We start from the raw sequence: 26,288 nt of genomic DNA, 5'->3' as shown, positions 1-26,288 counted from the left end.
ACTGGCCTCATGCAGGTTGCTCCCAGACTTCAGAGCCTGACTTTGGAAAATGGACTTCTTGATTCCCTGTAGGGTAAGAATCTCTCATCAAAATAAATAAATAAATAAATAAAATACATATCTTTTAGGTTTTGAATGCCAATCGAACTGCTTTCGTAAAATTATTATTTGTGGGGTTTTTTTTAAAAAAATGCATTAATGTGTCTGTGGATTTGAATTTCTGTGCCTACCTGTGTTTATGGGTAAACAGATGTTTAGGTTTTGTATACAGCCCCTACTGGCCCTCATTCTACCAGAGAACCAGCTGTGGGGACAAGGTTGGAAGGTGGTCAAAAGGTGTTGTTGTTTTACACCGAAGCCTCCCCTTCATACTACAAGAGGGGCAAGTGTGGAGGGGCAAACATAACTTTCACCCAGGGCAGCAAAATAGATTGAGCCAGCTACTGCTGACATATACCACACACAAAAACCCACAGAGGTCTACAAAACAAACGGACGTTGGGCCAGTGGAAAGATGCAGTTCCCCAGGATAATCTTATACCTCCATATGAAATGGCTTCACCAACACACTTCAGTAACAAAGCAAAAGAATAAATTAACCCTGCAGTAGGACACCCCACTGTCATTTTGCTCGTCTTGCTTTTGCTGGGTTGGTTGCCGCTGCTATTCCAAACGACTGCAAGAGTTGCAAACCTGTCTGTACATTTTGCCTCCTAAAAGGAGAGTCTGAGCTGCTTACACCTGCCACACGCATGCACATGTGCACACCACCCTAAACAAATGTTTAGGCTGTGCACACACTCCCGTTTACTCTCCCATCTCTGGTTTGGGAAGCAGTGGACACAACACAACGTGACCCACAATCCTATGCATCCCACTGTTTCTCATGGGATACTACTATGTTTTGATGCATCCCCCCACACACTATCTTCAATCCGAACTGAGAGACCTAGCTGTGTGTTAATCTGGCAATGCACACACAGCCTTTCAGTGTCCCAGCCCCTTCCATTGGCTGCACTGGGGCTCTGAAACAACTAGCAGCCCAGCTGGGGTCCCACAACTCATCCTTTGCACTCGCCTGCATCAGCCCTGATGCAGGATTTATGCCAATAATGTTAGGTGTCTCCCCCACAACAGGTATTTGAAGAGCAACACACTGGGACACAAAGCCTTCAACATGTCATGCCTGCTTCCTCGCCGTCCCCAACCCCCAAATAATCCTTGGGTGGCAGTTCATCATAAAACAAGGCACTATGCACAGAGAGTCTGGCACCACCATGGGAAAACAGGCCGAGGGAAGGCTACAGCTTCCAGGCTGGGCTTAGAAATCCATCTGCGATCCATCTATTTGTACATGTGTTTCCACACTGCAGCAAATCCTTCCTGTCATGGTGTTAGAAGAGGCCCAAGCATGGCATGTGGCAGAAGAACCACAGTAAGCATGTTCCGAGGAAGGCCTAGTCTTGGGGGGTTCTGGGCCCCCTGAAACGCGGTGCCATTCAAAAGCAGCTCATTGGCACATGGCGCCAGGCCCGCGCCATGCAGCCATGCCCCATGTAGCAAGGTCTCTGGGAGGACAGGGCCTCGCTTCACGTCACTTGCAGACGTTCACCCACTCTGTTGCAGGGCACTCCTCGCACTCCACATGGCAGCACCAGTGGAAGCGGCAGTGGCAACGCTGGGCATGCACCTCCTGCAGCACGTTGTGGCCCCGGCCGCAGCACAGGCTGCTGCAGCCGTCGGGCCGGACGCTGCCCTTGGTGCAAGGGCGGCCATGGGTGCCCGGCGAGCCCAGGCTGGGGTCAGGCTCGCAAAAGTCAGGCGAGGGTTCGTAGAAGATGAGGTGCTTAGCCAGGCGCGAGCGCTGGAGGCGGGGCCGGAAGGCCCCCGAGTTGCTGTTGTGCGGCCGCAAGAGTATGGCGTGGTCCATTCGCTCCCTCAGGTGAGAGCCCACACGGCGGAAATCAGGTGCTGCCAACCAGCAGGTCCGGAACTGGCAGCTCCCTGAGGGGCCGTGGCATTTACATCTCCGCTGGCTCAGCTCTGACACAACCTGCCAAGGACATGGTGGGAAAGAGACAAGAAGGAAGCATCAGCTGCAGGAAAACGTGGGGTATTTAACGGCAGTCCCACCAACAATTCATGTTTTGCCAGACAGGTGCACCGAGGGGCTGAGGCTCACAGAGCTTTCCTGTAAATTTCCTAGAGAGAACTCTCTGAGATCATTTCCCTTGGGCCCTGACAGGAAGTGGGCCCTGACAGGAAGACAACCTCCTGCCCATCAACTTGGGGGGGGCAGCCCCCTCAAATATTTTATGGGGGGGGGGATGAAAACCCCTTGGCCCCTAGTAGTTGGCTCCTACATCTGCTAAGTTCAGACTCCATTTTTAAGTGAGACTTAAATACAACTTACGAATTACCATTTTAAGTTTACTTGAACAAAGTTGCTGTACTGTATCTGTTATTCTTCAAGAAGCATACTGAGTGAATAAATGTTATTTTTACATTTTACAAGGGTTTATGTGATGGTTGGGGGGGGAGGGGTCAATACCAGGAAAATACAGTCTGCCTTAAAAGCTTAAAGCTTCCCTTTAAGCTGCAAAGGGATAGCACTCTGCTGAACTCACAAACATGAGGGAGGAAGGTTAATATCTATTAAAAAATATTCTCCAGCATCTAATCACATCACAACAGAAAAATGGAGGAGCTTCCTGCTGCAGGGAAAGAGACGTTACCAAAGACACCAACCAACTCAGATCCAGTTTGATTTCCGATTAAATCTCTGAATCACCACAACAATCTATAACTATTTCATCTAACTCATTTTTTCTTTTTTTCAGCCAGTGCATAGAGGGCACACTGTGTGTGCAACTTGAATGGCTATAAAAAGGATTAAACAAATTCATGGAGAAGAGGGTTATTGAGAGCCAGTGTGGTGTAGTGGTTAAGTCTCGTAATCTGGTGAACCGAGTTCGCATCTCTGCTCCTCCATATGCAGCTGCTGAGTGACCTTGGGCCAGTCACACTTCTCTGAAGTCTTTCAGCCCCACTCACCTCACAGAGTGTTTGTTGTGGGGGAGGAAGGGAAAGGAGAATGTTAGCCGCTTTGAGACTCCTTAGGGTCGTGATAAAGCGGGATATCAAATCCAAACTCTTCTTCATCATCAATGACTACAAGCCATGATCGCTATGCTTTACCTCCAGCAATGCTTCCGAACACCTAGCTCTCCCAGCTGTGTGGGGAGACGGAGGCTGCAGAACCAGTTCCTGGAAACAGCAGGAGGGAGAGGGCTCTGGGGCTTGAATCCTGCTTGCTGGTTTCCCACAGGCAACTTGCTGGCTGAGCACAGTGAGAACAGAATGCTAGCCCAGATGGGCCCCTGGCCTGATCCAACAGGGTCTTCTCATGTTCTTATGCATTTGTTTCTCTCGTGAATCACAAAAATCACACAACACCCTTTCAGGATGTCCTTCTGAATGTTGTGGGAAGATTGCATCTTCGGGGTACACAAAGCTCACAATGTTTTCCATCTCAGAAAATGCATCTTTTCCTACGGGGAGGGAATCCCTACCTTCAGGATAGGGTAAACTTTATTCTGCTGTTAGTCTTACCAATTTAGTTTTGTTAAAAATAAAACTATTCAGTCTTTATGTACAACCTCAGCGCTGAAACATTATGCAAAACATTATACAGTTGTGTTTGTGTGTGTGTTACAGACTCCCTCGGGAGGTAGTGGACCAAACATCTGTTGCATTTGCTATAGAAACATAGGAATAGAGGAATGCCCCTCATCTGCATCCACAAGAAGTCTGGGTTCCAGTGGTGCCCTGCCCTTCAAGTTCTATACTGGAAGTTCAGGCGGTGAGTCACCCGGACCTTTACTTCATGCCTATGCCAGGATCCTGCACACGACAGCCCCCTAGTGCCCACAAAGAGTCTTCGAGAAGAGAACAGGAACAAATCTGGGAACAATACTGCACGCTAATCCTTCCAACTCAAATTTGGTTATTTAAATACAACACACACAGGAAAACAGCGGGATTCCTAGGAGATCCCACCTGCCACAATGACATTGAGTGACCCATTTTTGCCTGCACGGACCATCAGCTGATTGATCCATAACCATGAGCGCTGCAGACTTGCAACATGAATCCTGAGGATGCCACATAGCGCACTGCATACCGGATTATATACTTGCCTGTTTAATGCTGCCAACACAAAAGCGTGCGTAGACCTTCAGGAATCCAGCCCCGTGGGGGACCCTTTCTCCCTGCTAACTCCAGCCCGGCCCTTTAGTCACACCAAATGCTCTGGCTGGCAAAGCCCTGCCCCAGGGATGCCTCCTACCTTTCTGCCTACGCGGTGACTGTGGAGCTGCATCCGTGCGTGAGCATCGCGCGGTTTCCCTCGAGGGTCCAAGAAATGCCGGGCAAATTTCTGGGCATAGTCAAAGTCTGCACTGCAGCCCCCCCACTCCCAGGTGTCCTGGGGGCCAGGCTCCCCCCACAAGGAGGCCTTGCCGCGGCTCAGGGTCTGCAGCTGGCTGAGCTTCAGCTTCTGGTTCTCGGTGCCTTGCCCGGCGCAACCACAGCTCTGCAGCTCCCCAAGGCTACAGGCTGTGGCTACTGCATGGGTCACCCCAGCTGCCAGCAGCGAGAAGGCAAAGGCGCTTTCCCGGAAGCCTGTGGGGACACAGAGGAAGGAAGAGGGTGAGTTGGAGATGCAACTGGAGGACAGCTCAAATAACCAAGCGAGGAAGCATTTGCAAGAAGACAGGGAGAGAAAGGATGCCTGGCTATATATCTAGACCTGCACATTTTGGGCATGTGGGTGTGTCCAACAGTCATGTTGACTGATTTGTTTTTGACATTTATATACCGCTGACCAACCATGTCCTCTGAGAGGTTCACAAATTTAAAATCAGTTGCATGCAGATGGAAAACACAATTGATGCAAAAGCTGCACCCAGCACAAAATTAACGTAAAACCAGCATAAACCCACATGGAAGCGTTTTTTTTTTTTTTTAAAGCACTATAACCCAACAAGGGGAAATAGTTTTTAAATACCTAGTGTTTGCTATAGGAGGCCTGGGAGAAAGAGAAGGTCTTTATCTGGCACCGAAAAAAAGATCCTGACATAGTTGTCAGGTGAGCCTCTTTGGAGAGAGCATTCCACAGCCCAGGCTGCAGCACTGGAAAGGGACTGACTCATCTCTCGTCTCATTGTGTGACCTCTGAAATCCGGGCTGCCTGTACGCTGCACTACCACTACTGCCATCCCTGACACACACACAGATCCAGGACTAAGCTAATCCAGAACTTGGACCAAGATAGACAAATTCTGCATCTGGTACAAATCTAGTCAAGCATTCTGCACATAATGGCTAGTTTCTCATCATTTCTTTTCCTTATTCTATTCACGGGCAGGAAAATAACAGAAACAGCTATGCAGGACACTCCTTCTTTAGCCACTAGAATTCCTGCTCAATCCCTCATGGTCTGGCTTCTGTGATTTCCTCAGGTATTATCCACCCAGTTTTAACCCTTTCACAGTCCTGAGGGCTAGGAACTTTACTTTTCTTAAAAAAAGCAAAGGGTGCTTCTGGACTGTCGTTCTTTTCGGGTGAGATTTAGTCACACCAGCAAATTCAAGTTGTGCTGTTATAGTTGATTGGGAGGTCTTGAGCGGCAGAACATCTGCTCTAGAAGCCTGGACTTTTTGGGACATGGAAAGTGATGGGGGAAAGCACCGGAAAATGTGGGATAACGGCTGCTTTGATGCAACATCATCTAACCTCCCTGCAAACAAATCAGAATACCGGTATATGCTCATTAAACAGCCATTGTTGTCAGCTAACTAACGCTCAATAAACAGATCATCTGGAGGAGTCCAAAAACAGAAAGCAGAGCTTTTCAGGATTAAATTCTGTGCTTGTGCGGTGAGGTCACAGTGTATATAGAGCCATGCTTAGATCAGCTGAGAACATCATCTTAGTAATGCCATTCGTATGCCAAGTTAGAATGTCAGCAGCTACCCAAATCGAGAGAGTGCCCTTCCCTGGGCAGGATGCCAAAATCTTCCAGTATTTTCAGACCACCACAAAGGGTTTTTTTACGTGGGCTGGGCTGGGATTAAACTGGTTGGGGTTGTGTGTGACCGTGATTTTAGCAACTAACTACTGTGACCATTCACAATTTTTCAGGCTGGGCAGACGCACCTTAAAATATCTAGTAATTTTAAATTAAAGAGGGTTGTGCATGATCCTAGAAGTGGCATGTTTATGTCACTGTCAGGGCTTTCCCAAAGAACCCTGCAAGGACGGCAGTTTGCCCTGGAGTTGAAAGATGCCTAGCTGTCCCCTCACAGAACTACAAGTCCCAAGGTTCCCTGGGGTTATTATAAGTAAGCCAATCCATAGTATAGGTTTGACCTTCTACAGTGCAATGCAGAAGCAAGCACCAGTGGAGTTCAATGCTAAATGTGGGTTGCAGTCCTAGGGTGCTTATAGGCAGTCATGATTCTCAGGCTGGATTCAGTCATACCCCAGCAAACTAAGGCTGATTTGGTGCTTGTGTAAAACATATCCGCTTCCCCAAAATATCAGACTTTTTCCAACAAGAAAAATGACTGTGGGGCAGAGAGGATGCACTGGAAAGGGTGCAATTAACACTCATGTGACACAATCTCCCCACAAACAAATCAGGCTGAGGGCTCATTAAACTGGTTGTCTGGAAGCAATCTTAGATCCTGATCTGTTCAGGCTTAGCAATATTGGTATTTTCTTAAAATCAATGCAGGTTTCTTTTGTAGTGAAGATTAGCCCTCTTTCCTCAAGTAAATTAAGGCTCTTCCACATCATCCAGCCCTTTGTCTCCACTAATCCTGATTTACCGTATTTTTCGCTCTATAAGATGCACCAGACCAAAAGACGCACCTAGTTTTTGGAGGAGGAAAACAAGGAAAAAAATATTCTGAATCTCAGAAGCCAGAACAGCAAGAGGGATCGCTGCGCAGCGATCCCTCTTGCTGTTCTGGCTTCTGGGATAGCTGCGCAGCCTGCATTCGCTCCATAAGACGCACACACATTTCCCCTTACTTTTTAGAAGAGAAAAAGTGAGTCTTATAGAGCAAAAAATACGGTACCTTTCCGGTTTGTTTCTTGACCAGCCAAAGCCTTTCTGTTATTGATCCTCACTTTCCTACCGTCTTCCCATCTGATGCTGCCTGAGATCCTGATGAGCTGGCCAAACTCCCGCCGCCACCCTCCATGACACATCAGGCAAAGGCTCAGAGCCCAGCTGCATGGGTTGCAGCTGGATGAAGCTCTTGTCTGCCCAGGGGCTGACTTTGATCTTGGATTTAAATTTGGAAATGGCTCCTTCAAAACTGAATTAATCAAAGAGATCCAGAGGACCAAAGTAAGGAGCTCCCGGCCAACTTGCCTCTAGGGTCAGGTGTTGGCCACTACATCTGCAACCAGGGAAAGGTGCACCCAAGAAAAGGTGCCTGCAGCAGGTTCAAGGGGAAAGAGCCAGGGGTGGTGCTCATGAAGACAGGCAGGCAGGCAGGGCAGAGCAGACAGGATCTAAGTGTACTGGCGGGGGGGGGGGGTATGTGCTTGGGAAGATGCACTCAGATGCTTCCCACCACCCTGCCCCACCAACCAGGTCACTGCCTCCTCCTCCGTATCAGCTGCACAGGCAGAGAGGGCAGGCATCAGTATCATCTGCTGTTTACTGTTGCCAGTTGTCTGCCCGCCCCAGTGGGCAAGTGGCAAGGGTGGCTAGGAGCATCAGTCAGAAAACCAGGAGGAGTTCCCTTTCCTTAGTTTTGGCTAAGCCATCTGCTACAAATCACCCCTTCACACAGGACTGGCACCCAGCTATTAAGTCGTAACAATAAATGTGCCTTAGAGTTTAAAAGGCAGGAAGAAAAGTGAGCAGCCAGTGGCGGAAAGGAGCAGGAATGGGCACAGTGGCAGGGCAGTGCTCAGGAGAATCGGCCGAGTGAAGCAGGCCCAACTGCCTGAGGGATGCCCAGTCCCCATCAAGATAAGAGAGCACGCAGGTGTTCATTTACTTGGAAAATTTATAAATCTCTTGTTCAGGAAAAGTTATTCAGTGATGATGCCATCCATATGAATGGCTTGTGCCAGCCACTCTGGGCGGCTCCCAACAAAAAACAGTAAACAACAACGCCCACTAACAACTTCTCTGAACATATAAGTGGTGTACAAGCCCAATTCTATTTCTAAAACTTGACTAAAAAGATGGTTGCTCATCCTTCTCCTCCTCCATAGTGGCAGCAGGCTTCAGGAGAAGACTTAGTAGCTGTCCAAAGATGCTAGCTCCTCACACCAGCCCTGAGGCAGGCTCTGGGAACTGGATCATCTCAGGCGGCAGATGTGGAGATGGACAGCAAGGTAAGGGAGGACAGAACTGCAGTGGCAGCACAGCCTGCTGTGCTCCAGCCCCCTCCCCTTGAACCAGCCTGTTGTCCTCAGGTGTGGGACGGGACACCATCCAGTCACTGTCGGGCTGGACTGAGGAGGAATGGTGGAGACTGCCCCCCCTTCCTGCACCTTCCCGAGGAGGACAGTATAGATTTACAGCAGCGGTTTGCAGGTCATAGTTCAGAGGCTGCAGAGGGGAGAGGCTGGAAAATATTGGGAGAGCAGCAGGAAGCAGCAGCAGCACCAGAGGAGAGATAGCTGACAGACTCAGTGTGTTTGGAAAGCATTCCTGACCCCCCTCTCCCAGGACCCAGCGTGCATTGAAAGTAGGAGAACAGAAAGCTCAGAGGCAGAAAGCTCAGATCAGGCAATGCAGGGATGACGTATAATAGGAGAGACGGAGGGAGTGGGACTTTACTCAGAGCAACGTCATTATCTGAGATAGATGGCATTTCTATGTTCTCTGTGAAGATTGAATAAAATACTTGGTAAGATTGTTCTTGCTTATCAGCTTCTTGGCTGCCACCGTGGGAGGGATCAGATTCCCTGAAGCTTGACAGTCACTAGGGTTGAAGTAAGATTCAAATGCAAGCTCGGTCAGCTTCTCTGTGTGGACTGGGGGCAGGGGGTGACATTTTGTTCTTTGCCTCAGGCAGTAACATGTTTGGGGCCAGCCCTCTCACCACCACCCAGTCTGTTCTTATCCTTAAGGTAAAGTGACCCCTGACCATTAGGTCCAATTGCAAACGACTCTGGGGTTGCGGTGCTCATCTTGCTTGATTGGCTGAGGGAGCCGGCGTACAGCTTCTGGGTCATGTGGCCAGCATGACTAAGCCGCTTCTGGAGAACCAGAGCAGCGCACAGAAATGCCTTTTACCTTCCTGCCGGAGTGGTACCTATTTATCTACTTGCACTTTGACGTGCTTTCAAACTACTAGGTTGGCAGGAGCAGGCATCGGACTGCCAACCTTCTGATCGGCAAGCCCTAGGCTATATAGTTTAACCCACAGCACCACCCGCGTCCCTCGTTCTTATCCTTAAGGTACATTTATTGTTACTCCTGGCCCAAGAATTCTCTTGAGGGAGAAAGACTTCAACCACAGACAGTTTAGGGAATGGGACCTCCCTCCACTATTGATTTGTTGTTGTTTAGTCATTTAGTCATGTCCGACTCTTCGTGACCCCATGGACCATAGCACGCCAGGCACTCCCTGCCTTAATTTGGTACATTGGTACCTTGGTTTTCGAACATAATCTGTTCCAGAAGACTGTTTGACTTCAAAACGTTCGAAAACCAAAACTCAACAGCCAACAGCTAGGTTTCAGGGCCTTGCACTCAGTGAAAGTCGTGTTTCCTGTTTGACTTCCGAGGTGCATTCAGAAACCGAAGCCGTCACTTCCAGGTTTTTGGCGTTCGGAAACGTTCGACTTCCAAGACGTTCGGAAACCGAAGTACCACTGTACTAGGAATAACAATGTCAAGCAAATCTGGTCTAAGCACCAGTAATCCTTGACTACTGGTGAACAATGGATGATGATGATATCCTGTTCTCCTGACATGATGGGTGTAGCTCAGTGTTTCCCAAACCTGACACAGCTGGAGTACTCCCTTCACCCCACAAATTAAAACTGGAAGTACATGTCACTTTTATAGCCAGGGCACACTTGCGCACCAGGACAGAACTGCTGGTGCATCGCCAGAGGAGCCAGATGCCGTGCCTTTCATGTGTCAGTGATCTGGCGCAATGCCTCCCGATTTGAAGGAGGAAAGCCCAGAGGTGACATGCAGAGCTGCTGGGTGCAGCCTCCTTGATGAGCGATAAATTCTGCTGTGAATCCTGCATCGCGCGTAATTAAACAATCCAGCTGCACTCAGTGCAGAGAAGTAGCAGGATCAGTGCTTTGATTCTAGAAAAAAATGGTGCTGGTATAATAATTTTCTTCATAATAATAATTTATTATTTATACCCCACCCATCTGGCTGGGTTTCCCCAGCCACTCTGGGCGGCTCCCAACAGAATCAAGAGCACAACAGAACATCAAACATTAAAACTTCCCTAAACAGGGCTGCCTTCAGATGTGTCCTAAAAGTCAGATAGTTGTTTCTTTCCTTGACATCTGATGGGAGGGCGTTCCACAGGGCGGGAGCCACTACTGAGAAGGCCATTCCCCATGAAGTTGCTACACTAAGTGCTACTCTTTCAGCCAGTGTTTTTCTTCTAGAAAAAAAGGGTGCTGGTACTGCGTACCCCTGAGTAACCCCAGAAAAAGAGCACAGAGCAGAATCACCATTCACAGCAGAGGCTGGTTGATGAATCATACAGGGATGCAGCAGGCAGCCTCTTCTGTGACTGGGCTCTTCTGGCTCAACCAGCCTTTTGCATCCAGTTCATTTATTTCTTGTGGCATGCTAGCAAGGTTTTCATGGCACACTGTTTTGGAATTACCACTGTAACTCCCTGGGCCTTCTTTGGCCCTGTGACTTGCCAAGGGACAGCGAGACCTTCTTTGGCTTTCCCTCCATTTGCAGTGACCCTGTTTGGCTCCATTTCTGTTGTCACAAGAGGGGAAAGGGGGCACTGAATCAGCTCCTAGAGGGAGGGCCAGTGGGGAGGTGAAGGAGGGTGCAGCAGTGATAGCAAGGCAAGAATCAAGTTCTGGTTTTATTGCTCACAGACTCCAACAGAAGAAGAGGAAAGTGTCAAATCACATCACACGGCAAGTATCCTCTCAAGCTCCTCACCTCTCTTCAGAACAGCGCTGTTGAGAAGCATGGTGCCACTGCTGCTCAAGTCCGAGCAATCCCACCGCCTCTCTTGCAGCTGATGGCGGCATTCGTGGATGGCGAGGTGGACGCCTTGCAGAGCTGAAGCCATGGCTTCTGGGCTGCGGGTGCAGAGCCCAAGTTGGCGCCGGCTCAGCCAGGGGAGGGTCATGCAGATGGTGTTGGGAGTAAGAACAGGTTCAGCCGGTACCCTTGGGCCTAGGAAGTCATGGCCCAGGATCCTGTAGGAGAACAGAGGAATTAAGCAGGAACTTGGCTTTGGGGACAAAAGAGGAGGAGGGAGAGAGAGAGAAAGGCAGAGGCTACTTACTGCCTCACCCGCAGATCATAACAGACAGGAGCGAACACAGTGGGCAAAACAGAATGCTAAACGATGGAAGCTCCATAATTGAGATTGGGTGCCCCTTAGATAAAAGTACACCCATCCATCTGGGCATGGAGTAAGCTACACAAGTCCTTGGCTAGACAAAATCAGCTACAATGGCCTAAAAAATCTGGGCAATAGCACAAGGTATCTACAAATTCTCTGGGCCTGTGTCCATCACTAGCACCAGATGTGGAAGCTTTAGCTGGAGTCAACAATGGATCTGGAGCAAAGAGACCGGAGCATTAAGGAGCTCTGAACCAGCAAAGTCCAGATGAGACTGAAGGACTTATATAGCCATTGTCTCTGCCAGGTCCTCTGCAGGGTCATTCTCCCTCCTCGTGGGCAGATCCTTCCTTCTGAGTATACAGTGGTACCTCTGGATGAGAACAGGATCCGTTCCGGAGCCCCGTTCGCATCCTGAGCAGAACGCAACCCGCGTCAGCGCGTGTCGCAATTCGCCACTTCTGCGCATGACGTCATTTTGAGCGTCTGCACATGTGCGAGCGGCGAAACCCGGAAGTAATCCGTTCCGTTACTTCTGGGTCGCCGCAGAACGCAACCTGAAAACGCCCAACCTGAAGCGTCTTTAACCCAAGGTACGAGTGTAGACCCTTTGGGTCAGAGTTGTCTGGAAGTCAAACAGACTCCTGTGGCTTTGGCTTTTCCACCAGCTTTGCAGCCTCCCTTTGTACCCAAGGCTTAAAGGAGAGAACTGCAGAGAAAGGCAGGGCTCAGGATGAGGTCATGGAGTGGGGATGTGGGGGGGGGGCAGGGTGTGTCCAGGTGAGGCATCTCAGAGATGGGGCTCTACAGGCTGTCTTTGGATTGGTTTCTCTATGTCTTCAGTGGGAATGGGGTGCCAAGGAGGTCTCTCCAGGGTCTGGATCAGCCAGGATCTCAGTTCCATGCGTCTCTGCAGGAATGCAGGGTAGGGGAGACCTCTGAAAGAGGAGGGGCTTCTGTGCAAAATTCTGTGGACACCGCCAGAAATTTGGGGGTGCCACCATATCTGTATCTATCCCCTGAATCATACAGATCCATACCCTTTCCACCACATTCAGATATATATAGCTTCCAATTTAGAGCTGGGAATGAAGCTAAATTGTTCTTTTTTCCCTTCATTGAATTATGTATGCTATTCCCCCTCCCTGTCCGCTCTCTGACCCACTGAACACCTCTTTCTTCTCAGCCAGATGCAGAAGAACCCACCTTAGCCCCTAGGACTTCAATCTTTGCGCTACAACCTCTCCATTTCATTCCATTCTCAGGTAAGGTGGGAGGGAGAGAGGGAATGACTAGGAAGCACAACTCCTACATTTCTGGAGCAGAATCGGGGCCAATGCATTTCATCATACATGTGTGGATGGTCGTGCAAAACCCTTGTGGCAGTCCAGCCCATCTCTGTTGCCTGAGGGAGAGATCAGTGCACCTGGGTGGGCGAGTATCCAGGGGGAAATTCCCTGCCTGCCCCCCCACCCCCCTCACTGGCACCAGATGAAAGCCAGGTTGAAGATCAAAAGCATCACCCTGCGGCTCAGCACCCAAAGAGGGGGTGGGGGCGGAGGGGAGGGAGGGAGGGAGAAGCAGAGGAGCCCCTCCCAGATCTAACACAGGGTGTCTCCGTGGCAACAGAAGGAGGAGCAGGAATAACCCCGGCAGTGGCAGACACAGACATGCCGATATGGGAAAGGGAAATGGAGCCAAGTTTCCTGATCAGAAGGGGCCACCATAGCAACCGCCCAGTGGAGAGGGACATCCTCAGGTCATTTTCACCTGCAGCTCCAGCTACTGCTCCCTGCGGACACAGAGAGATCAGTGGCAGTCCCTCCTATCACACACCCTCTCCCGGAAAATTACCCCAGACAAACATCCAAGCATTTTTCACAACAAGCCCCATGGGGAAGGAGTTTTCCATAAGTGGGGCACTTGTCTTAGGGCCTCTCATCACAAGAGGACCAAATCAGCCCCTAAGGGCACATGATAGATCTTTTAGGCATGCTACCATCTATCATCTATCTATCTGTCTGTCTGTCTGTCTGTCTGTCTGTCTATCTATCTATCTATCTATCTATCTATCTATCTATCTATCATCTATCTACCGGGTATATCTATCTATCATCTATCTATATCTATCTATCATACTCTGAACAGAAATATGGGAGTCAAACATTATAGAACGTTCTCCCTATACAGAATTGGGGCCGACTGATTTTGTCATCCATGTGTGCAGGGTTGTTGCCACACTAAGCCCTTGTGGCTGTCACATGCATCCAGTTTATGATGCTCAGAGGGACATTCTTTTGAACCTATGAATCCTTCCTTCCTTCCTTTATACCAACAAGAACCACTACTGCAGCTTAGATACCAACTCGGCAATCCTGTGCATGTTTACTCAGAGGTAAGTCCCACTTGACAGCATCCTGAGCGAAGTGGGCAAGGGACTGCAACCTGGAGGAAAGGCCCATTAAACAACAGCAGAATTTACTTAAGAGTAAATGTGCATAGGATTCTGCTGAGCTGCTGCAATAATGTGCATAGGTACTTGGGAATAAGCCTTGTTAAATTTGGTGGGATTTACATCCGAGTAAACATGCTTAGAATTGTACTGTGCCTGGCTGATTGCGGCCTGGGGCAATCCTCACTGATTCACAGATAAGAGCCTACATCTCCAAAACATCTCTCAGGGTCACTTTGCATCAGGAATGAGGAAGCTGTGGCCTTCCAGATGCTGGTGGACTCCAGCTCCCATCAGCCTCAGCCAGCATGGCCAATGGTTGGGGGTGATGGGAGCTGGAGTCCAGCAACAGCTGAAAGGACACAGCTTCCCCGCCCTGGTTTTACATATTGCCTGTAGTGGCATGGTAGCTGCGTCTGCTGTGGCTGTTCCCAAGCCACTCTGGGAATGCATAAAGCTTCCACCCATGTTACACAACATGCCAATGACACACCACCCAAAGAGGCAGGCGTTGCTGGCATGTTATGTCAACGTACACTTTATGTCTATATGCTGCTGTGTCAGGGCGAGCACAGCCCTCAGTCCGCATACACATCTGATAAAGCAAGGCTACAAAAATGCAAACCGCGATGAATCAGTTTCCAAAGGGCTGCGATACCATCTCCTTTCTCGAACGTGAAGCGTCCTCAAAGCATCTGAGCATAAGAACATAAGAGCAGCCCCGCTGGATCCAGGCCAAAGGCCTCTCTAGTCCAGCACTCTGTTCCCACGCAGTTCACCCTCTGAGAAGGCTACAAGCAGAACATGGCTGCAATGGGCCTCTCCCGCTTCGGTTCCCCAGCACACCTCTGAGCCCAGAGGTAATAGAGCCATCAGGACTCAGAGGCATTAAGAGCCTTATCCTCCCTGAATCTCTCTAATCCTCTTTCAAAGTTGCAAACCACTTTGAGATTCCCCCCTCTTAAAAATATAAACAATATAGAAATATTGTTATTATTATTATTTCCATCCAAATTAGTGGTCATCACTACCTCATGTGGTCAAGATGGGGATAGCCCATTAGCACTGCCCTCACAGAGGAAGAAACTCTCATTCCACGCACAGGTGTCCATTCGTTCAGCTACTGTCCAGCTGAGACCCTCCAGCACATATTAGCATAAGCTTGTGCTTAGCCCCTTGCTAGGTCATCTACAACGAGTAGAGAAATGCCTGCAGGTAATGACTCTCTCACACCCCACCTAGTCATAGAGAATGTTTGACTCTTGGAGGTTTAGAAGAGACCCGTGCCACCTCTGATGCACAGGCGACACTGCCTAACACTCCTTGTCTTTCTTCTAGTTCCTGAGTTGTAAGCCCTCAATCTGCAAGAGAAAATGAACCGAGCCTGCGCTTTGAACAGATGAAGCTGCCTCACATCTAACCATATCACTGGCCCACATAACCCAGTTCTGTTTACTCTGATGGGCAGCAGCTCTCTAGGGCAGGGATGAGGAAGAGGTGACCCACCATATGCTATTGAATTACACCTCCCCTCATTCCCTGACCACCAGCTGTGCTGGCTGGAGCTGAGGTGAGTTGGCATCCAAAAACATCTGGAGATCCACAGCTCCCCCATCCCTGTCCAAAGGTTTCGTGAAAGGGGTCTTTGTGAATTCTGCCGTCTCAAACTCCTGGAGATGCTAGGGTCTGAGCCTGGGAGGGACCCCACGCCTGCAATGTCATGTGTCTCATAACTGAAATATGTCACCTCCCTTAGCTCAACCTCAGGGATGGGCAACGTGTGGCCCTCCCCATGTTGCTGGACTACAACTCCTATCATCCCTGATCAAAGCCCATGCTGGCTGGAGCTGAAGGGAGTTGGAAGTCCGAAAACATCAATAGGGCCTCACATTCCTCACCTCTGGTCTAGCTTGGGCAATGCTGTTATGGCATCTATTTTAACCAACTTAATACGTAAGTTGGTCTTAAATCTAGTGAAAGCTAGCATTGACTTGCATATAAAAACACATGGCACACAATTCTTGCTGTGGATTAATCTGGAGGAACTACCACTCTTGGTTCCATACACAGAGCTAGTTTGCATGTAATACTGAGCCAAACTATGTCATAGTGTGAATAGGCAGGCGTGCAAGCTCTGCTTGTAGTTTGGCTTAACGTTACGTGCGGAACCAGCTCATAATCACAAACAATCCACGCAGACCATCATTAACTCATCCTGAGCTACTGGTCTTCAGCTGGTGGGCTGTGCCATGATCCAAGCTGGGGCACAACAGGAGCACTATCCTCACACAAGTAGATGGCATATAAGAAATGGGTCTCCAAATGCACGTTTGGGTTAAAAGTCGGCCCTGGATCCAAAAAGAGTGAAGAAACATGTCCTCAGCGATCATCAGAAATGTGTTCCAGGAATTCCGCCTACATCTTCCCTCAGCTTTAACCCTCTAAACTCCCTGCTTTCGTGGAAAATCCAGGCATCACATTTTAAAAACCCAGTGGGAAAGCAGGGACAGAGGAAGCTGACTGGGGAGAGGCTACAGCTGTACAGTTTGTCCTTGGCATATTGCTTGCTGCACACTGATGTAGTAAGGAAGAAGCAAGCACGGTGCCAACTGGGCAGATAAATGCCCTTCCACACCAGGGACCCTCATTAGCCCCACATAACCACACCAGTGCCATTCTCCTGGCTGTTCAGTATCCCCAGCAGGACAGGGGCAGCAATTCCTGGGACAGCTCCATTCCCACCACCGCAGCACCGCACCTCAGTGAATCACTTACCCTCTCCAAAGGCAGAGGCAGGCGGCAAAGAGACAGGTGGCCACGCAGGGGCTCATTGGAGCCATGCCAAGCTCTGACCGGGCTGCTCTCTAGTTTGGCTGGAGGTCACCCTCTCCCTCATGGCCCTCCCAAGCGGGGCAGAAGGAGGAAGGTTCTGGAATAAGAGACAGTAGGTAAGTGGGGTGGGGAGTGGGCAGGGGGGAAGCGAGCCAATAACCCTTTCCCAACGTCCTCCTGATTCCCTTGGAGGAATAAGGGGTCATTTCCCCAGCCCCTGACTCCTTCGCCTACCCCAAAATATGAGCTGAATCATGGCCTCCCCGTAGTTTAAAGCATTTTAAATGGCAGCAGCTAAAGGGATCAATACAAAAAGTGAAGAGGCTGCCATGTGAGCACGGCTCCTGACAGAAGCTCCCTCAATTCATTCTACTCAAGCTCTGCCATCTCCATCCCACCTACTGCAATCAGGTTTCAAGGGCTACACTGGGTATGAACTTGTGAGGAGGAAGAGCGACCTGCGGGTACAGGGCGGTATATAAATTCAATTAGTAATAGTAATAACAATAGCAGCACAGGTCAGAAAGAAGCTCAAGCTCCAGCAATTATTTTCCTCCCACAAATTCCTTCCTGCAGCTGGAAAGGCAACCCAGTTCTCAACACACACACACACACACACACACACACATTTACAACGGGGCACTGACCTAGGATTGCCAAAAGCCCCCTTGCCCACTCCAGCGTGAAAGAGCGGCAGAAATCCCATACTCCATTATGGAGATAGAGCACTATCAGTTGAATTTCTGCCTGCCTGGCCGTAATTAAAGATACAGGTGAGGGCAATGATGGTAAGGCTGCGTTGAACCTAGCGGCATGGCTTCAAACACAGGGACCCCAGATCCCCAGTTTATGCGGGAACAGCTCACAGTCGTCCCCCGCCCCCCCAAGCAGACCTGCCTTCATGCAACCGAGGAGAGCGCGCGCCCTTCCTTCTCCGCCTGCCCCAAGCTTACCGTGGCCGCCAGGAATCCCCTCCCCTCTCGTCCCTCTTCTCTCGCTCATCTACCTGCCCCTTCTCCCTCTCCCTCTCCGCGGCCGCTAGAGAGCCTCGCCTGGGCGAGGTTTTCCCCTCCCCATCCGGGGGCAGCTGGAGCCGGGAAGCAGCTGTTCAGTTCGGGTGCGGTTCCAGTGCCCACACCCACGGGCGTGAACGCCTGCCCGCCGTGGGTCCCACGGGCCGCGCGCGGCGCCTCTCTTCTCCCCAGGCGCAAAGCGCCGACCCCACCTTCTCCCGCAGCTCCTCGGCTGACCGGGAGACGACCCGCCCGCCTCCCACCGGAGAGAACCCAGGCGTCCTGGCGCCCCAAACCCCGATCCCGTCTCCCCTGAGCGATTGGATCCCAACCACTGGATCCCAGCCTCTCCCTGCTTTCAAGCCTCTACAGGTTGCCTTCCCGCAGATTGATAGAGAGGATTAGAGCAGAGGAAAGTTTCTGTTCGGTTCTTTTGATTCCCTCGCCTTCCTTCGCCCGCCCTTCGGTCGCGTTCCTCCTCTAACCTCGCTCGCCGGCCTTTTTTCTCCCTCCGTCCGGACGATCCGCTCGGGCGCTTCTGCAGCCTGCTGCCAGGTTTCATGTCTCCACTCCCCTTTTCCTAGCAGGCTCCGCTGCCGTCCCTCCTGCCTCGGGCGTCCCAGCCCCACACGCTCGAGTGGGTCGGCCTCGCTTCCTCCCCCCCTTTTCCTGGGGGCGGGTGGGAAATCGCGCGGGAGGAAAGAGAGATCCAAAGGCCATCTAGTCCAGCACACACGCGCGCGCGCACACACACACACACGGGGAGCGCGCACAGCCCCAAGGCAGAACGACGCACCCGCCCCTCCAAACTAGCCCCCGCGTGTTACGGAGAGAGCAGGTGCACCTCCCCAAAAACAGGAGCCGGGCGCGTTCGGGACTCTTGCCAGTCTTCAAAGATAAGCCCCGGAAAGGTTGCAGCATTGCAGCAATAAAACTGCTAGCCTCTGTGCAAAGCTAAGCAGGGTCCGGTATGGTTTCAAATTGGATGGGACACCGTGTGTTGAGATAGGTAGTTGGTTGGGCTAGATGACCCTAGGGATCCCTTCCAATGCTATAATTCCGTAATTTTGTGGTTTAGGATTCTGCAATTCCCCTTTCCTAAACACAGGGAGGCCCTTCAGAAATTGCCAGACTGCAACTCCCACCATCCCTCACCATTGCCAATGTTGGCTGGGGCTGATGGGAATTGGAGTCCTAACGCTGTGAAGCGGGGGGGGGCTCCGTCTCGAGAGCCTAACGCCCCACAACTGAATGGGCATCCCTTTCATAAATGCTGCATGCACGACACTTAACTGCAACCCCGTTATTTTCTTGGGAGAATCTTACCTATGGCTCTCCCAATTAGCCCCATGGGAGGAGAGGCAGCATTGATTGGCCTGGAGAAATTTGATTGTTGGCCAAGCATTTAAACCTCTATCTTCGCTCCCCCAATACTGTACTGAGTTCCTGGTATAGAGTTGTTGCAAGGTCGTTCATCAACCCGGGAGCTCCTTCTCAGATTCAATTGCATTGCTGCACGAAGAACTGAGACGTGTTCGGGGCGGGGGGGAGGAGCCCCTCTTTAGCGCGTTGTGCCGGGTGGCGCGTGGACTCTGAGCAGACGGAAGCGCTGCTGAGCCAGTCGGTAGCGTAAGTTAGACGGTCCGCCACGCAGCAATCAAGCGCCCCAAAGGCGGGTTGGTTCCGAGGCCACGTCGGATAATAGCAGCCCGATGCGATGCAGAAATTGCGAACCTAACTCTAAATATGATCGGGCTGCACGTCGGGTGCGCTGCCTTGCAGAGAGCAAGCATGCACGGCTTGCGCTTCAATTGCACGGCGCACTTGGACAGGATGCCTGGGTTGCACGACTTTCCTTGGCTCGCTTAGGCTCCCTTCCTTACCCTTCGAATTATTGCCGCTCGCAAAGCTGGAAGGGGCGCGGGCAATCGCTAATGGGGAGGCAAAGGCGGCGATCTCCTCTCCCACCCTTCCCTCCAGGCATAAATCAGCCCTGCACAGAGCAACTCCCACCTAGAGGACTTCGCGCACAATCCAGCCCCCGCGTTGCAGTGTTAGGTTCTGGGGCCTACGGAGCGAGCAAACCGGGCTGGCTGCGCAAGCCAGCAGGCGCCCTAAGGAAGAGGAGCATTTTGCACAGCGGGGTTTGGGGCGTGTGTCTGAGGCTACACCACCAGCTGGACTCCTGTTCTCCGAGCCCTGCAGCCTGGCGGGGTTGCTGCTTGCTTCCATCCATCCATCACAGGACACTCCCAAGTTTCCAGTCCGCTGGGTGCCCGCCGCTTCCTTCCCGCCCTCGCGCGCGGCTCCGCGATACTGCCAGGGAAGCCGCCCGGCGAGCCCAACTCGCGTGCAAGAGAGGGACTTTCCAGGGTGGCGTCGCCTGATCCGCAGGCTCGGTGGGCTTTGCCTGTGCCCGTTCCCCGGGAGCCGGGACCTTCCCTGACTGCAGCAGGGGCGGCGCGCGAGGCGCTCGGATGCAATTGCACAGCTCGCAGCGGTTCCTTCCTCGCGTCCGCCCTGCTTTCTCCCCGCCCGTTTATCTTGGCTGCAGGGGACGATTATGTATGAGTCAGTCGGAGGGGAAGGTGAGGCGCTGAGGGTGGGATTGAGCGGCGGACGGGCTATCCCTCTCCCCGGGGGTGGGTGACCACCAGGCTTTGGGCGCCAGGCCTAGTCTCGGGTTCTATTTCCGTCTCTGGGAGGAAGAGGACTGAGGTCTGGAGGGTTAGAAGTTGAACATGAGGCTGGGAACGAGCCAACACGTTCTCGGCTCTTGCCTTTGCTCTGGGAGAGATGCACTGGGGTTCAGAAAGGAGGGCTGGCTCTGAATCCTGGCCAGGACTCCTGTTTTGGAAGCTGGGGGGTGCAAGGACACGAGAAGGGCCTGGGACATGAGAAGAGTGCTGTTGAGAATGTGCAGAGTGCATTCTCTCACCACCAAGGATTTGCCACAACAAAAAGCCATTTGCGAGTCCACTGCCCCCACCCCCGAACTTGGCAGGTTGTCACACGATGTTGTAATGGCCATTAAATGGTTTGATGGGTGGACATTGGAGCCAGATAGGTCTATCAGGGGCTTCCAGTAATGACATTATATGGAGCATCCATGTTCAGAGGGAGTATACCACTGAATAACAGCCACTACCTTGATGTGCTACCCGTGAGGCTTCTCAGAGACACCCAGCTGGCCATTGTGGGAAAGGATGTTGGACTAGGGCTTGTCCATATGACCTATTATTGAGCTTTCACCCTGAGTTGCTTGCACAATACTTATTGTGGAGGTTTAATTAGATCCTGTCTTAACTGAACGTTTGTTCTGGTTTGTTTGTGGGACGGTTATATGGCAAGGAGCATTTCATCCTGATTTCCATGTGCACTGTTTATATATCATTCATTCATTCCACATTATTCGGTGCATTTCCCATTCACTTTCCTAACCTCTCAATTTTTTTATTTTTTTATTTTAGAAAAACAAAAGGCGACAGAGCCTTTTAATCTATTTTAACGGCACAAAGCTAACTTTTCCAGTAGGTCAGGGGTCAGCAAACTTTTTCAGCAGGGGGCCGGTCCACCGTCCCTCAGACCTTGTGAGAGGCCGGACTATATTTTGGAGGGGGGGAAATGAACGAATTCCTAAGCCCCACAAATAACCCAGAGATGCCTTTTAAATAAAAGTACACATTCCACTCATGTAAAAACGCACGGATTCCCAGATCATCCGCGGGCCGGTTATAGAAGGCGATTGGGCCAGATCCGGCCCCCGGGCCTTAGTTTGCCTACCCATGCAGTAGGTCCTAGAATCCTTCCTGCAAAATACAGTGTGGAAGCGCCAGAGGTTGATCTGATCCCACAGTGTATATATAATGTTTGATTATTTCTGTAGCACCATCAATACACATGACATTTTAATGCAATGTACCCTCACAGTTAAATTCCTCCAAATTTCATTCAGTTTCTCCTGTTCTGGAAAAGTGTCTCTTTCTTCTGCCAGAAACAGGGCAAAAAACAAGTGTGGCAATCTTAACAGCCATCACTTATCTGATGTTTGGATAAGGGTGTGTATTTTCCAGAGAAACGTAGCCTGGCCATCTCGTTTTTGCAGTTTAAAACACTGTTGAGGGTGCTGGAACATCAACTACCAACCTTGAGACAGATGTACTGGGTTCTGGAGAGAGAGAGAGAGCAGATGATTTCTGCTTCATAGGCACATCTTGCTTGCATTCTGTGCCAATGAATCTGAAATGACTACCAGGCTGCAGCAAAAACAGCAAAAGTGTTTTGTTTTTTATTGGGTGCTTTCATGGGGCAGAGTCCACTTCGTCATGCAAGCTTAGGCTGAGAAACATTTGTTGCTCTTTAAGGCGCCATCCGACTCCTCTGCTGCTTCAGATTAACATGGTTACCCCTCTGGAATTTGTCCGCATGTTGTGGTTTGAATAGATCTGTGCAGTGTTCAGCCTGCGTTAGAGCTCTGTTGTTACTCTTGGTGGATAGATAAGAGGCTCCGGCATCCAGGATCTGCTCTCCCTTCCTCCCATTGGACAGACTTAGCAACCGGCCACAATGGTGGTGTTCTACCTCCACGGTTGGAAGGCGGCATGATGAGTGCCACTTGCTGGGAATCACAAGTGGGGAGTGTGGGGTGTGAAACACAGAGCAGTCAAATACAACATTCCTAGAGTGGACATGTTTAGACACGAAGAGGGATGTTTGTCCAGCCAGTAGATAAACTTCCTGTTTCCTCCTGTGCTGGGACAAACTTTCTCTACATGTGACCAGAGGTGGGCATGACCTCACCTGTGCAGGTAACAAAAGCACAGGACTGCCCACCACATCTCTCTCGTTTCCATTTTGCTTTTGTCGAGCCTGAGATGCTCTCTTGGAAAGGAACTATCTCCCTATGGGATAGAATCCAGGTGAACAGTATATATTCTGTAACTTAAGTCTGCCTTCTGGGATCCATCTGTGAACAGAATGAGTAAGTAAACTATTTTATACAAGACTGTGTTGTGTCTATTTCTTTTTAGGAGGGAATAAAAGGGGAATTACCAGAAAACTTATTTTAGAGGCTTAAAACAAGCCTGGCAAACCTATCCGCTGTGTAAGTTTAAAAGGGGGATGTTACTCTGCTAAATTGTGGAACTTGTTAACACAAATTGGGAAGGATATAATTAAACTATATCCTCTCCTGCCTCCCTGAACATTCCCACAGGGAGAGGGCAATTGCGTTTACGTCCTGCCTGCCTGTATCTCATAAGTATCTGGTTGGCCACTGGACTAGATGAGACGTTGGCCTGATCCAGGAAGGCTCTTCTTAGGTTCTTAGAGAAGGGGTGACTTGCGTTGACTTGCGGTTCCCAGAGCAAAGGATAGGTGGGGAGAAGTGGGGAATGAGGCTTAATGGCAAATAGGCTATGCAGGGACCCCCACTATGCTGGTCACCTGGAACCTGGGACGTTAATTGTTCTTCAGAAAAGAATGTGTGTGTGCAGAGACACACACACAGCAGATGCCTCAGAGGGCAAATGTTGTGCGCTTCTATGCCAAAAATAGAACTCTTCTGCTGAAATCCCATCACCTATTTATTTGTTTGTTTGTTTGTTTGTTTATTGGCTGCCTTTCATGCCAGCTCACAACAGATTAAAAAACTCAAAACACTACAAGCTGAAAATCATAATGTAAAACACAACACATCTAAAAATACAATAGCAGCAGCTATAAAAGTATAATAGCAGCTCGGCACCAGAGAACGCCACCTCAGCACAAACAAACTATTTTGGCTTTTCTCACAGGCTGCTCAGGATCTCTGTGGAGCTCTGGCGTTGCAGAAACCACTTTTCTTTGAAGCCTAGCCCCTACCCAGACATTGTAAAGAAGGGTTAGCCCAAGCGAAATGGACCATTAGCTGATGACAATTCCTGTTATAATGCAATGAAGCAAGTTTTAAGATGGGCTATACCTATTTATGACACCTGAGGCTCAATTGCAGAGGTATTTATGTTTGCTCTGAGCTGAGTACATTAGCTCTGGTTCTGTGCACACTCTGTGTTTGAAGCACATTTGAAAGCACGTTTCCCCTCTCAAAGAATTCTGGGCACTGTAGTTTGTTAAGGGCTGCTCAGGACTGCAACTCAGAGAGGTAAACTGCTGTGCCCAGAATTCTTTGAGGCAATAGATGCTTCCAATGTACTTTAAAGTTATAGCTCGTGTGCAGTCTTTGTACGGATTCTAATTGCACAAGGGCAATTGCACAATGCATTTGAAACCTCCTGTGCAGCTCTCTGCAGGACTTGGTGCAGGACCTGCATGATGCATTTTGCCCCATGGATCTGATCTGTCTGTCGCCCAATCCATTGCCCTAATCACATCCAAACCAAAAGCCACCACTGTAGGCCGGCGCTTCTCCTTACGTCGTAATAGAGCTACTTCTGGAAAGGGCTGTTGCTACCGAGATGCCCTTAATAACACTTGTCCAACAACATGCTCCTTAAACACCCAGATGGCAGGTTGGATACATTCAGACACCCTCCCAGATGATGGGTTGAGTAAGGCACCCTGCCCCCCCTCTCCGAAATTCCATGTGGCTCCGCAGCTAGAACAGATGTGCCAAGACATGCTGCAAAGGTGCAGAACTCCCCTCGGGAGGAGTTAATATTTACTCACCTTGGAAGGAGGCAGCCTCTTTTGAGAGCAGCTGCTGGAGCTGGAGGGGGGCAGAGAGAAGATGGGGGATCTTCACGTTTCAGGAGGCGAAAGACAATTGCCTCTGGTACTGAATCAGAATATTTGCCACCCCAGGCTGTAGGAGGTGCTCTGCAACCTGAGAGGGCGTTAGGATTCCTGGATGTTTCATGCAAGCCTCTTGATATCATTAGAGCCATGGAAGGCCTATGAGTCAAGCCGTGATCGCTTTGCCTTTGAAGGGAAAGTTGTGGTAATGACTGCCTAACCCCCCTGAATTCCCTCCCAGGTAAAAGTACCCGTTTATGGGCATTGGCTAGAATCAAAACACACTTTTTGGCTCACTTTGCCCTTGTGCTTCCCAAAATCAAAAGGCAGTTTTTACCCAGGCAAGTCTATCCTTGCTGTGCAATAATGATTCTATAAGGAGACACGCTACAGCCAGCTACAGTAATAATAATAATAATAATAATAATAATAATAATAATAATAATAATATAGTTTGTTTGTGCTGAGGTGGCGTTCTCTGGTGCCGAGCTGCTATTAGACTTTTATAGCTCCTGCTTTTGTATTTTTAAATGTGTTGCGTTTTACATTCTTTCGCAGTATCTGAGGCAAGGAGGTTCAGGAAACTGAACTTTGGGACCCTCTAATCACTCATGGCAGAGGTTTTTGCTGTGAATACACCAGATGTTCTCTGGTGGTCCAGGGTTGTGGCCTGAAAGTATATGAGACCAGCGCCTTTCAGGCCTGGGTCTGGTCAGTGGGTGGGTGGGAGACCTCTTGGAAAACACATATATGCCACATTGGATTCCAGGGTGGAAAAACAGTAGGATATACATGTAAGAAAATCAACCTGGACATGCTGCTCCAGGCAGGTGTGGTTTGCCTAAGCCACCTGTCGGTTGTCCTCCAGTGCACATTAACAGACACATTCTCCTCGTCACATTAAGTTATTCATGCAATAAAACATGTCGGGGGGATAAAATACGGTTCACCCTGGGGCTTATTAGAATTCTGAAAAACCTTGTCCCTTCAAGTTTGCAAAGATATGTTTGAATAATTAAAGACTAAATGGGGGACAGCAGGGAAGCAGACAGTCAAAAGCCCACCTCCAGCGAGTATCTCAAGGTCACGGTGTCAAATATTCTCAAAGGTCCAGAATGGTGTTTTTTATGGGATATGCACTTTGCATGCAAGCAAGTTCCGCCCCGCCCCCCTCCGCATCCACATTATATTGTTGGTGTCAATATGCCAGCCTGTATTCCCACCCCCATTTAATCCTGATTTATCCTTTCCAAGGGAAATCCAATAAATAAACCGGCTGCCAGCGCTTTGATTGCAAATTCTGCAATATCGGGAAGTGCTCACTGGCTGCATGCAAACCATACATTTCATGCACACACACATAAGAGTCCTGGGAACTCTAGTTTGTTAAGGGTGCTGGGAATTGTAGCTCTCTGTGAGGTAAGCTACAAGTCCCAGGATATTTTTTGGGGGGGGGATGTGTTCTTTAAATGCACATTGGATGCATGGTGTGTTCACAGCCACTACTTTGAAGCACCTGTGTGCACATTATAAAAAAGAAAATCCCACCAGAAGTTAGAAACATCTCACTTTTGCTGTTCTGAAAAGTGGAGCCGTGTGTTTTACTTCTCCTGCTTAGATTTATATATTATTTGTACTACCAGGCTGTCT

General features: G+C 49.9%; 1 protein-coding gene across 4 annotated transcripts; it reads right to left on the bottom strand.

Moving 5' to 3' along the window:
* Positions 1-427: 427 nt before the first annotated feature.
* Positions 428-18,646, bottom strand: WNT10B (Wnt family member 10B). Of its 4 annotated transcripts, none has more exons than XM_081900759.1 (5): positions 18,392-18,646; positions 16,837-16,990; positions 11,198-11,460; positions 4,349-4,683; positions 428-2,053 (listed from the first exon to the last, which is right to left on the bottom strand). In XM_081900759.1, exons 2-5 carry the CDS (start codon positions 16,899-16,901, stop codon positions 1,595-1,597), a joined length of 1,122 nt encoding a protein of 373 aa, XP_081756885.1. In that variant the 5' UTR covers positions 16,902-16,990; positions 18,392-18,646; the 3' UTR covers positions 428-1,594. The 4 variants fall into 4 exon arrangements, with proteins under 4 accessions (XP_081756885.1, XP_081756886.1, XP_081756884.1 ...); XM_081900760.1 differs by lacking the exon at positions 18,392-18,646 and adding an exon at positions 17,900-18,080; XM_081900758.1 differs by lacking the exon at positions 18,392-18,646 and adding an exon at positions 17,847-18,079.
* Positions 18,647-26,288: the final 7,642 nt, after the last annotated feature.

The sequence above is a fragment of the Podarcis melisellensis genome, assembly GCF_964234715.1.
Source record: "Podarcis melisellensis genome assembly, chromosome: 2".
NCBI lineage: Eukaryota > Metazoa > Chordata > Lepidosauria > Squamata > Lacertidae > Podarcis > Podarcis melisellensis.
The sequence above is the reverse complement of the archived record's forward strand: the minus strand, read 5'-3'. Positions and strand labels throughout refer to the sequence as shown.